Raw genomic sequence first — 12,603 nt, 5'->3', positions numbered from 1 at the left:
GGCGCGGGGAGGAGCCCTGAACGCCGAGCTCGGTGGTCCCCCTCTCCGCCCCGAGCGGGGCCGACTGTCCCGCATCCTCCGGTTGTAGCTTAAGCATAACAGGGCAGTTTGCATTCTATGCCGTGCCTATCTGTTTTAATGTCTAATAGTCGAGTGTGGTGGTGCACGCCTGTACTCCCAGCACTCCGGAGGCTGAGGCAGGAGGATCCCTGAAAGTTTGAGGCCAGCCTGGGCTCCGCAATGAGTTCAAGGCCAGACTGAACCACATAGGGAGATCCTGTCTCCAAAGGGCTGGGGGCTGTGCTCTGTCCGATTTGAGAATCCCCGGACTCCGATCTCCAGTCTTCTGGGTCCCTCCAGCCTGGAAAGCATGATGGTAAGTGGGTCTACAAATCTGCCAGAAGAAAGCCAAGTGGAAGGGCCTTGGGTCTCCATCCTTGGAAGGACCCGCTTCCTGTGTCTTTATGGGGGCCCTCAGCACCCCATTCATTCCAAGTTCCTTTCCTTTTGTTATGTTTTACTCCCCTGCTGGACTCCACCTCCCCCCCCTCCCCCCCCCCCCCCCCCCCGCCCCAGAGGTGGGAAGGAAGACATTTTTGTTGGGAATTCCAAGGCACACTGCAAGGGATGTGATTCAAATGTAACCCAGCATCTTTATATTTTTTATTTGCCAAATCTGGCGTTGTTAATGGGACTGCTTCAGCCTGGGTTCACCTGTGCTGGTCCAAGGGGTCCAAGGCACCCACTGGGGACAGGAAGTGAAGGAAACTGGTGCTTGCCTACTCCTTCCTGCGATGGCTGGAGACTGGGAACCAAACATGGAGTCCTGCCTTTGTTGCCAGTGAGCTGAGCGACCTTGGGCAGGGACTGGGTGCCCCAGGGCCTCGGCTGCTCAGCTGCTCATGATAGGATGGTTTCTGGCCTACCGGTCAGGGTTCTAAGGGGGGTAATGCCCCTGCAGTGCTGGGCTCAGTACCTGGCACATAGTACCTGTTCAGCAAACACAGTTACTCACTGGGGCAGATCCAGGTCTGGTGGGGCCTGAAGCTTACAGAATTTCAGGGACTTTGGTTAAGAAAAGAACACAAAAGTTATAAATACAAAATAAGGCACTTGCGTGAAAATGCGGGGCCTGAGGCTTATTCCGGTTTAATTTAGATGATCAAACCAAATCCTTTTTTTTCCTTTCCTTTTCTTTTTTCTAAGAAACAATGAAAGCTGGGTGTGGTGGTGCATGTCTGTGATCCCAGCCCTCAGGAGGCTGTGGCAAAAGGATCCTTGAGTTTGAGGCCAGCCTGGGCTCCATAGTAAGTTCAAGGCCAGCCTGAGCTATAAAGGGAGACCCTGCCTCATTAAAAAGAAAAAAGAAAGGGCCGGGGATTTAGCTCAGAGGTTCTGCCGCCTGCCTCGCAAGTGCAAGGACCCAAGTTCGATCCCCGGTACCAAAAAAAAAAAGCTTTTAAGAAAAAAGAAAGAATTTGAAAGGCGAAGAAAAGACCCAGACACCTGGCTTGCAGCAAGGGCCCAGTGTCCTGTGTGGGAGGCCTGTAAACATCAGCCCCTCAGCATGGCCACCATGGATTACTGTTAGGCCTAGTAGGGTGAAGATTAGGGAAACTGAGGCACCAAAGAGCGAAGCCTCTGGCCCAGGGCGTCTTGGGACCAATGGGAAGAGCTCAGCATCCGGTGGCACCAGGCCCTCATGCTTGCCCCTTTCCAGCTCAGGGCCCAGGGCTGTACTTGGCCTGAGGGTCACCTGTGGGTCACACACGGAAGGCTTGCATCTGGGCCAGGGTGGATATGGCCCCAGAGACCCCCAGGCCGGGTGGTGCTGTCCTGTAATCCCGGCTCACTGGGAGGCCAAGGCAGGAGAAGGCAAGTTCAAGTCCTGCCTGGGCAATCTATTGATTTAGTGAAATTGTATTTTCAAGGGCTTGGGATGGAGCTCAGTGTGAATCCCTGGTTTCAATGCCCAGGGGAGAGATGGAGAGAAAGAGACCATCCGCATGTGAGGGTCAGGAGCGTCCCTGCCTAGCCTCCCCCACCCCCGCTCCTTGTGCCATCCTCAGTGAACCCCTGTTCTGTGCCGCTCTCTCCAAAGCCACCTGCCTCACACCACAAGTCCTGGAGGTTTTGGAGAGCTGGCCGCTGTCGATCCCCAAATTGCCAAAGAGAAGTCCAAGGTCCCAGGAGGTGAAGGGACTTTCTGAGGTCACAGACCAGAGCGGGCAGCACGGTCCCAAGAGCCCGGAAGGAAGGGTGCCGTTCTAGGCCCACAGCCGAGGCTTCTTGCCGGAGCCTCCAGGGTCGACCTCTCACTGGGAGGCAGCCACCCTGCCGCAGCCTGGATCCTGGGAGGAAAGCGCAGGGGTGGACAATGCCCGGTCGCTTTGGGTCGCAGTGGGCCGCCAGGAGGACAGAGCCACTGCCAGGGCCCAGGAAGGCCGGGGGAGGAGCCGGAGGGCCCGGGAGAATGAGTGCTTTCAGAGCTGGGAAGGAAGGGGAAAAAACTTCCGTCTGCCGTCTGATGAGAGGCTAGGACAGGGGCCAGGGCTGAGGCTGGGATCCCTCTCTGCCACTGCCCCTCAGCCAGGCCTGACGGGGGAGCCAGGGAAAGAGGCGTGAGGGTCAAAGACCACGGGGACGCTGGGGCAGGGTTGGCGAAGAACCCAGTTGGGTGTGGGGAGATGAGCCAGCCACAGAGGACCCCAACCTGGGGTCACAGGGCAGCAACCCTGGGCGACAGGCACTGGCCTGCAGGCAGCGGGGGCCTCGGACACCAGCGCAGGACGGGCCCAGCTCGCGGAGGTGACCTCCGGGGGTCAGCAGGCTGTGAAATGCCAGTCAATCATTGACAGCCACCGCTGCGACGGTGGGCACGGAAGGCCGTGAGTGTGTGTGCCTGGGTTGGCACCAGAGTCTCCTGCCCTCTGCCTATCACAGCCAACCTGGAGTCAGAACAAGGAGGAGGCCAGGGATTTAGCTCAGGGGTACCTCAGATGCCTCAATCTGCCAAGTTCCTGAGTTCGATCCTTGGTACTGAAAAAAAAAATTAAAAGGGAGGAGATAGAGACAGCCTGGACCAGGCAGATCCGGCCACCAGCAGGGGCCTACTCGGTGGGCCTCGAGGATGGGCGCGACATGCTGGGAACAGGGGACCCTTGTGTGTGGATTGGTGACTTGGAAGGAGCCCCAGCACGGGCACAGGGTCTCCGGGCCGAGGGTGTGATTTAGAAGCAAGGTGGGCCCTCCTGCACTGGACGCAGCGGCGCACACCTGTGATCCCAGCTACTTGGGAGGCTGAGCCAGGAGGATGGCAAGTTACAGAACAGCCTGGCTAGCTTAGCAAGACCCTATCTGAAAACCCAAAGGGCTGAGGGTTGACCTCAGTGGAAGAGGGCTCCCCCAGTGTGTTCGAGGCCTGAGTTCAAACACTGCCCCCGCAAAGCGGCCCTTTCTAAAGGTGGTCTGGTGTGAACGCAGGTGGACTGAACCCCGAAGGCACAGGATTAGCGGATTAGCAGCAGGCTTGAGGACGAAGAGGGACAGAGCTCGATGGCCTGGCCGGAGGCACTGCCTCTGGGCCTGCCACACCTCCCACGGCCCCTTCTCACCCACAGTCAGGAATGCGCCCAGGCCCTGGAGCTGGCCTTTGGCCCCAGGGGACTCATCTGTCCTTCCCATCTTGCTACCTTTCTTGTGCTGCAGCGGATGCTCGGCTTCCCCAGTGGCCTGGGTCTCTGGCCGCTCTGCATGAGCCCTTGGGTCTTCTGAGGTCCTTCGTCAGATCATAGCTGCGTTCCTGGCCTTGAACAAGGCTTTACTCTTCCGTCTGCGATATGAGAGAACCGGACACAATGATTCCTTGTTCCTTCTTTTTATTTTATTTCTTTACTTTTGTTTTTTTGAGACAGGTTCTCGCCGTGTGTCCCAGGCCAGCCTCGAGCCTGTGGTGATCCGAGTGCGGGAGTTACAGGCCACATCGCTCTGCCTGGCTTGGCTTTTGGTTTCAGAGAAGCCCAGGAAGCTTCCAGAAGCACACAGCGGTAGCAGTCGTGGCCTGAGGGGACAAGGCCAGTTTCAGACAGTTACCCTGGCTGAACCCCCTGCTTGGTTCTTTGCTTCCTTCTAATTGGCTCCTTCTTTGAGCCAGCAACTCTTTTTCCAGTGCCCATCACTGTTGTTGTTTTTTTGTTTGTTTTGTTTTTTGAGACAGAGTCTCACTAGGCAGTTGAGACTGACCTGGAACTCGCTATGCAGCCCAGGCTGGTCTCGAACTCACAGCGATCCTCCTGCCTCAGCCTCCCGAGTTCTGGGATCATAGGTGTGCGCCACCACGCCCGGCTTGCCCTGTCATTGTTCTACCCCCACAGCACCTCGTGTTGGCCTCTGTCATTTCTCCTCCAGGCCTGGCGCTTGACTCCTGGGATCCTTTCCCTTTCCCACAGCAGGCAAATGAAAGGTTGTCAGCACGACTGAAACCCCCACTGCCTACAGCTCTCCCAGACCCACACCCCAAGGCTGCTGTCTCACCTCATTCTTTTCTGATTTCCAAAGAGGACCATGGTGTTCCCACCCCAGGGCCTTTGCACCAGTCCTTGGGCCTAGGACTCTGCCCCCCCGGGGGGTGCTGCTATCTCTGGTCCTGCAGGTTTGGTGGGTAGAGCACCACCTGGCTCAAAATAGGCTTCTCAACCCCCACTGTCCCCACTGTGGCCAGGACATCATCCAATCCTGTTTCCCTTGACTTTGTCCACACAGGAAGTTGTTCTTTTTACATTTTGCCTTCGTTTTAAAATTGAAGATGTATGCACATAGTACAAGGCCTTTCTTTCTCTTTTCTCATTTCTTTCCTCCCTCCCTTCCTCTTTTCTTTCTGCCTTCCTCCCTGCCTCCCTCCCTCCCTCTCTTTCTTTCTTTCTTGCCAGGGATCAAACCCAGGATCTCACCCACACTAGGAAATCGCTCCTCCACTGAGCTACATTTCCAGGTCTTTTTAAATTTCATTTTGAGCTGGGGATTTGGCTCAGTGGTTCCACTGCCTGCCTCGAAAGTACAAGAACCCGAGTTCAATCCCTGGTACCAAAAAAAAAAAAAAAAAAAAAAAAAAAATTTCATTTTGAGACCAGGTCTTCCTAAAATGCCCAGGCTGTCTTTGAACTTATGATGTTTCTGCCTCTGCCTCCCTCGAAACTAGGATTACAGGTGTGCGCCACCATACTCAGTTTACACCTTGCTTTTTATACTTTACAAAGATATTGTGAAGATTTTTCTGGCACATTACCAATCTGTTGCATGCCTATTAATTTCTCTTTGGCATTCCATTTTGTGGCTCTGCTTCAATTAATGTAACTCATTCCTTATTGCTGACCATTTAGTCCTCTCTCTCTCTCTTTCTCTCTTTCTTTTTTGAGACAGAGTCTGGCTGTGTAGCCCAGGCTGGCCTTGAACTTGCAGTGATCCTCCTGCCTCAGCCTCCCGAGTGCTGGGACTGTAGGTGTGCAGTGCCACCCCAGGCTACCTTTTGTTTCTGTTCAAAATGATAACTAATGCTGTCATGAATAATTGTACATCTCCAAATTTTGCACTTGTGTAGACAAACCTAGGAGGGAGACTGCTGGAGAGAGGCTCGGGTACATTTTTCACTCTGAGAGCACCAAGTTATCCTGCGCGGTGGTTGGAGAATGTGTTCTTACCTCAGCAGCAAAATTATTTTAGTCATTTGTTTGCAGTTTGTTGGCTTATATCCTTCCTTTGGTCGTGAGACAGGCACCCCGTCCCCCAGAGCATGGCACATTGTAAACTTTAATAAATATTTGGTGAATACGGGACCCTTACTGTAGACCGTCCCCCCCGCTGTTTGCTTTAAGAATATGGTCAGTTTGTCATGAAGCTCTTACCTCTGCACAAGTTGCTTTTTCTTTTTCTTTTTCGGTACCGGGAATCAAACTCACAACCTTGTACTTGCAAAGCAGGCACCAGTGCTACTGAGTTACATCCCTGGCCCTGTCTTTCTTGTCCCTGTACTGGGAACCAATAGGCCAGGCTGACCTCTAACTTGTTGTATCCTTCTGCCTCAGCCTCCCATGTGCTGGGATTACTTCTGCCCCAGTTGGAAAAATAAAGGATGACTGTGAAGCCTGTGGCTCCCACCGGACACTAAAGACAATTTCGGACATGGATTAAACCAATGGGACTCCATGGGGAAACCGGACTCCAGGCTAACAAATTGCAAAAGATAGAGGCCAGGTAACTGTAGAAAGGAAAATTTCAAGACCGGTCCCAGAAAGACACCATTCTCTTAAAAGGCAAGATTACGTTATGGATCTCATTGGCTTGTGTTCGTGACCCCCAACGGGGACAGTCTCCGTTCAGTAAGACGGAGACAGGAAGATCCCTGTGAGTTTGAAGCCGGCCTGGACACATAGTGAGACCTTGTCTAAAAAAAAAATTTTTTTCAGGGCCAGGGATTTAGCTCAGTGACACCACACCTGCCTCCAAATGCAAGGTCCTGAGTTTGATCCCTAGTACAAAAAAATGATTCCAAAATTAGTAAGGATGAAATGAAAAAGTATTATAAAGGACCTATCTGCAGATACAGAGTAGTGCTAGCACTGCGTGGTTTGGCTCCTGGAGGGCTGTTTACTTTTATTCATTTCAACTTCCCAGTCAGTCAGCTGGGGGCTTGACTCCCAGCCCATGCTGCATGTCACCTTTAACTGCAGAAGCACCATTCACAGAAAATGGGACACAAGTTGTGTGTCCAGGAGCTGGCACTTGCTGCGCCTCGGGCTCAGGAAAAGCCTGCGTGGTGAGTGAATGAACGGGACCCAAGGCTGCTTCTCCCTCCATCCCACCCCTCTCCTCCAGCATAAAAAGGAAATTCTGACGGGTGTGTGTGTGTGACAGTGTGGGAGGAGGGGAGGCATCACTATCCACGTGGCTTTAAGGCTTCCAGAAGATGTGGGTGTGGGGTGCTGGTGGTCACGCAGGGAGGTACAAGGCTGAAGCAAGCATCCCAAGGGTCCTTCTCAATGTTTCCTTGAAATACTACCAGTGCCTCTCTTCTCTGCCAGGATCCCTACTGTGGTTTGACAGTCCCAGAGGGCACCCGACAAGTTTTATGTGAAATATAACCATTCATTTATTTAAAATAAGCCAGGCATGGTGGTGTACACCTGTAATCCCAGTACTTGGGAAGCTGAGGCAGGAGGATTTTGAGTTCCAGGCAAGTTTGGGCTCCATAGCAAGTTCTAGGCCTGAGTTACATAGTGAGAATCTGTCGCACCCCTGAGGCTGTCTCGCGTCACCTCCCTGGGCAGAGGGAGCAGCATCTGCACTGGTGCAGAACAGGCAAGAAGAGACAAAGGGACAGATTCTGGAGGCCGAGGGACTCCTCTGATGGTGGACACAGCAAGAGAGCGGAGCCGGGTGGGCAGCGCAGATCGCTGGGGGCCTGTGGGGTCTGTGGGGCCTGTATTTTATCCTGAGTAGCCCGGGCCTAACGAGGTTTTTTAGGATTAGCGACTGGAGCAGGGTTTGAGGGAGCAAAGCGCAGGCGTGGAAGCCGGAGGGGAGGGCGGTGCCAGGGACTGGGACCCAACCGGGCTGGTGCCAGATATAGCATAGTCTCTTGCAAATTAGGCCAACTTTTTTTTGGAGGGGGTACCAGGGAATCGAACTCGAGACCTTATGCTAGCGTGGCAGACGGCAGAACCACTGAGTCAAATACCCATCCCCAAATTAGGCCAATTTTAATGGCCCTAAAGCCATTAAATTGCACTCTAAATCTGCATTTGCCAGATTTCTGAATGATTTGACCTAAACTTTTGGGTCTCGCAACTTCTTTTCACTAAATATTAAAGGTTCTTCTTCGGTTTAAATATATATACATATATACACACACACACACACATATATAAACATACACACACATATATAAACATACACACACCTTGGAGAATTTAAAAAATCGCTCTTTTTTGTTACTGATCTCACCAGGCATCCCCTTTTCCTTAAACCTGTTGCCTCATTTTGGGGAAACGGTAGTGGGGCGAGGGACAAAAACCCAGGAACTTATTTGAAAGTGGTGTACGTCAGCGGAGGGTGCACACATGAGCACAGGTACTTCCGGTTACTCCGGAAGTGGAGGCTACGCTCCTAAACTCCGCCCTCCGCGGCCAGGCAGAGTGACAGAATGGCGGAGCGCGCGGTGCGGCTGGTGCTGCTGGCCGGGGCAGTCGCGATGGCGAGCGCCTCCCAAGGGGACCGCGAGCCGGTGTACCGCGACTGTGTGCTGCGGTGCGAGGAGCGGAACTGCTCGGGGGGCGCATTGAACCACTTCCGCTCCCACCAGCCAATCTACATGAGTCTAGCAGGTAGGCCCCACCCCTTTGCAAGCCCCGCCCACTGGCCGTGGCCCCGCCCGTCACCCTCCTACTTTGCAATCTCTGAGCCTTGGGTTTCCCACCGGATTTCTTGTGCGAGTGAGAGAATTCTCCAGGATAATGGGGTCCCATCACCCCAGACATTTTTACTTTTTATTAAGTCAAAGCAGTATTTATTAGCCGGGTGTGGTGGCTCACGCCTGTAATCCTAGCACAGGGGAGGCTGAGGCAGGAGGATCACTGTGAGTTCGAGACCAGCCTGGGCTACAACATAGTGAGTTCCAGGTCAGTCTCAACTAAATAGTGAGACCCTGTCTCTAAATAAATAAATAAAATAAAGCAGTGTTTATTAAATGCTTCATGCCAAGCTGGGCGTGGTGGCCCAAGCCTGTCATTCCAGCGCTTGGGGAGGCTGAGGCAGCAGGATTGCTACAAGTTTGAGGCCAGCCTGAGCCACATAGTGAGTTCAAGGCCAGCCTGAGCTATATAGTGAGATCCTGTCTCAAAACAGACAAGTGCAGAATGATTTGAATCCTAAAACAGGCTTAGGTGAAGGACTAGACGCACTGAGAAAAGGAAGAAATTGATTCTGGCTTTGACGGGGAGGGGGCACGGGCACTTCGTGGAGGTGGCGCTCCCAGATGGGCGGATTGAACTTGGACTCCTGACCGTAGTGGGCGAGGAGCCGACACACCGAGCACCCGCTGTGTGACAGGTGCCACCTTTTGAAGTAGCTTCTCCAACCCCGGTTTCCCTGCTGGGACTCAGGTTAGGTCCCATCCCTCAGGCCTGAGGGATTCTGTTCGGCCACACGCTGTCCTTTCCCACCCATTTCCGGTCCAGACTTAGGATCCAAATGAGCAGTGGCCAGAAAGCTGGAGAGGCAGCTTGGAACCAACCACACGGCTGTCATCCCAGCACTCAGGAGGCTGAGGCAGGAGGACTCTGAGTGTGAGGCAGTCTGAACTCCACAACAAGACGCTGCCTCACACAACCAAATAGGAAAGAATCAAAATGATTTCGGTGGGAGGGGACTAAGACAGCCGGAGCTCCTCTGGTGGGTGACCGAGTCCAGGACAAGCGTCGCTCTCGGGCCATCCTCTCTACCCCCGCTGACCCCACCGCCCTGTGCCGTGGAGCCCACGGCCCCATGCGTGTCTCTGGCAGGCTGGACTTGCCGGGACGACTGCAAGTACGACTGCATGTGGGTCACCGTGGGCCTGTACCTCCAGGAGGGCCACCGGGTGCCGCAGTTCCACGGCAAGGTGAGTGGCGGGGTCGTGGGAGTGAGACGCCTGCGGTCCGCCCGAAGTCGGTGTGGGGTGCCAGGGTGTGGGGTGCAGGCCGGCCCTTGGCGTGGCTGCTTTCTTTTCTTGCTCTGAGGCAGGGCCCGGCCATCTGGCTCAGCCTGGCCTTGAACCCACTGTCGCCCAGGCTGGCTTTGGCGTCCCGGCGATCCCCAGAATGTCTCAGAGTGGAAAACTGGAAGGGGCGAGGACGCAGCTCCGTGACCGGGCCGGCTGGGGTGGCTGCGCTCAGGTCCCCTCTGTCTCTCCCCTTCCAGTGGCCTTTCTTCCGGTTCCTGTTCTTCCAAGAGCCCGCTTCTGCCGTGGCCTCCTTCCTCAATGGCCTGGCCAGCCTGGTGATGCTCTGCCACTACCGCACCTCTGTGCCCGCCGCCTCCCCCATGTACCACACGTGTGTGGCCTTCGCCTGGGTAGGTGACCGGGCACCTCTGACCCCCCGGGGGCACCTCAGCACTTCCGGGCAGCAGAGTCGGGAAGGGGGGGATAGAGAGCGCACGAGCCGGAAAGACCCAGCGGGCAGCTGCAGGTGGGAGGTGGCAGGGAGGGCGTGGGGCCGCTCAGGTCCAGCGCAGGCAGCCCCAGCACCACGTGGCCTGCCCATCCGTGCAAAAAGGGCTCATAGCCTCGTGCTTTGGGGGTCCAGGGCCTGGAATTGGAGGAGACATGGTGCAGACGGGACTCTGCTGCCTGGGCGAGGGGACAGCGGGTGCCCTGGATGTTTCTAGATCAGAGCCTCCCCGGTAGATGCCCCTGCACTGTCCAGGTCCCCACCCCTCTTAGCAGGAACAGTGTAGCCACACTGCAGGTCCGAGGGGCCCTTGGAAAGGCCTAGCCTTTGCCTACGTGACCGTGCAAAGGCCAGCGGTCACAGCAGCATACTAGTCTTGAACTCGCAATCCTCCTGCCTCAGCCTCCCGAATGCAAGGATTACAGGTGTGCACTGGGCTCCCCTCGATCTCCCTGCCTCTTAGACCCTTCATCTCAGGGGTGTCTGCAGCGCCCCCCAGCCCTGCATGACCCTGTTTGGCTTTTACACCTGAACCTGAGCCGTGTGTTTTCCCAGGAGGGAGCCCCAGCTGTGAGAAGGTGCGGTGGGGACTTTGTCCTGGAGGCAGGGCCCTCCGACCTCTCCCTCTGCCAGGCCCAGAGGCTGAAGCAGTCAGAAACCCTTCACGTGGGAGGGAGGGGAAGGTCCTGGGCCGAGGTGTGAGGAGGAAGTGGCAGGGAAGCCCGTACTGCTCTGTGCCGTGATTGGTGGGGCTGGGGACGCTGGTAGACCCAGGGAAGACTTCCGATGGTCAGGGAACCCAGGAGCCCTTCCTTCGACGAGGAAACCCCCTTCCCCCGGCGTGAGCAGGCTGGGCGGGCGCCTGCCTGAGGCTGCAGCAGCAACACCGACACCGGGGCCTGGCTGGCGGGAGGGGCAGGTGGCAGCCGGCGTCACATTTAACATTCTGCCTCCCCCACTTCTGAGACACAGAGCTATTTAAAGGCCCACTTGTCCCCACTGCCCGGGTGTCAGGGACAGCCGAGCCCTGGGCTCTGCACGGGGTCGGATTCCTGACAGATCTGGCGCACTTGACATCCAGTTTCACGGCGGGGATATTTTGGGCTTGCTCTTCTTATTTTCTAGCAGACTGAGCAGCTTCTTGCCAGCCTCCCCGTCCCTCGTCCCCACCCGAAGGGCGTCTGGCCCTGTCCCCCTCTGTTCTCCATCCCCTGCCACAGCCACAGAGGCTCTGCCCAGAGCCGTGAGATCTGCATTCTGCAGTCAGGACCAGGGTCTAAAACACCAAGCTCTGTGAGGCCCAGAGAAGGGGAGGTAGGGACTTGAGGCGGGAAACGCGTTTGAGATGCCTACTGTGTGCTAGGCACCGGTAAGGGCCACTAAGTCACACATGCTCCATTATGTGTTCAAGACACACAGCTGAGCCAGGTGTGTGGCAGTCTGTAGCTAGTCAGGAGGCTGAGGCAGGAGGATCGCTTGAGCCCAGGAACTGAAGGCCAGCTTGAGTGACAGGGAAACCCTTGTCTCACACACTCCTCAGGAGTCTCATGTGCAGACTGGGCTTTTCTGTCCCCAGAGTGGGCCTGCGGGTGAGCGTGGGGAGTTTGGAGGCCTCTCAGCCCAGACCGCCTTGGCCTGGAGGGAGGCTGCGAGGACAACTCGGTTTCCGTTGTTTGGTTCGTGTATTAGTTTTGAGGCAGGGTCTCACTGTGTGGTTCAGGCTGGCCTTGAACTCACCGAGTAGCCCAGGCTGGCCTCTAACCTGCCACCATCCTCCTGCCTCAGCCTCCCGCTGAGGTTACAGATGTGCACCACCACGCCCCTGGACTTGGTCTCCCGGGCCTGGGGCTGTGAGGGCACCGTGCTGGCCTCCACCTTCCCATTTTACAGAGGAGAAAGAGGAGCCCATGATGGGGCGTCCAGGCACAGGGCCTTCTCAGGGTCACAGCCTGGTTAAGGGCAGGTCTCTAGAGGAAGGCGCCCAGGGCGCAGTGGACAGGGGACCTGGAGGCCCCTCCTGTCCCCATGGCACTGAGTCCTGAGCTCCGGCCTCCTGTCACCTCCCCCAGCCTTTGTGGGTGACAAGGAGGCCTGGCTGCCGCCGGCGCAGCCTTCCCTCCTCCCTCCCACTCTGCTCCCCAAGTCCCTGTGCTCAGGCCGGACCCTCTCCCCGCTGGCCCTGCACACCATGGGCCCTGACGAACCCCCGTCAGTCCCACCTCTGGCCTAGGCCTGTGGCTCCACAACTGTCTGGGGCAGGGACAGCGGGGCCACCCTGAAAGGAGGAAGTGACCTGGCTTAGCAGGCTCAGTGGGCCAGGAAGGCACTGCGGACCCCTGAGGCCACCCCATCCAACCTGGGAACCCTGGGCAGCGAGGGTGGGCAGGGCAGAGGCCTTGGC

General features: G+C 56.1%; 1 protein-coding gene across 1 annotated transcript in view; it reads left to right on the top strand.

The window, feature by feature from the left end:
* Window positions 1–7,196: 7,196 nt before the first annotated feature.
* Window positions 7,197–12,603, top strand: part of LOC104859592 (post-GPI attachment to proteins phospholipase 3) — a 6,548-nt gene continuing 1,141 nt past the window's right edge. Inside the window, exons 1-3 of the mRNA XM_019206907.2 lie at window positions 7,197–8,378; window positions 9,555–9,652; window positions 9,952–10,104. Coding sequence (XP_019062452.1) covers window positions 8,198–8,378; window positions 9,555–9,652; window positions 9,952–10,104 — 432 coding nt within the window. The 5' untranslated portion in view covers window positions 7,197–8,197. The remainder of the gene's footprint in view (window positions 8,379–9,554; window positions 9,653–9,951; window positions 10,105–12,603) is intronic.

Source organism: Fukomys damarensis, unplaced genomic scaffold, assembly GCF_012274545.1.
Source record: "Fukomys damarensis isolate Sample0158 unplaced genomic scaffold, DMR_v1.0_HiC HiC_scaffold_13, whole genome shotgun sequence".
Lineage (NCBI taxonomy): Eukaryota > Metazoa > Chordata > Mammalia > Rodentia > Bathyergidae > Fukomys > Fukomys damarensis.
Note: the sequence above shows the minus strand (reverse complement) of the source record. Positions and strands in the feature narration are given on the sequence as shown.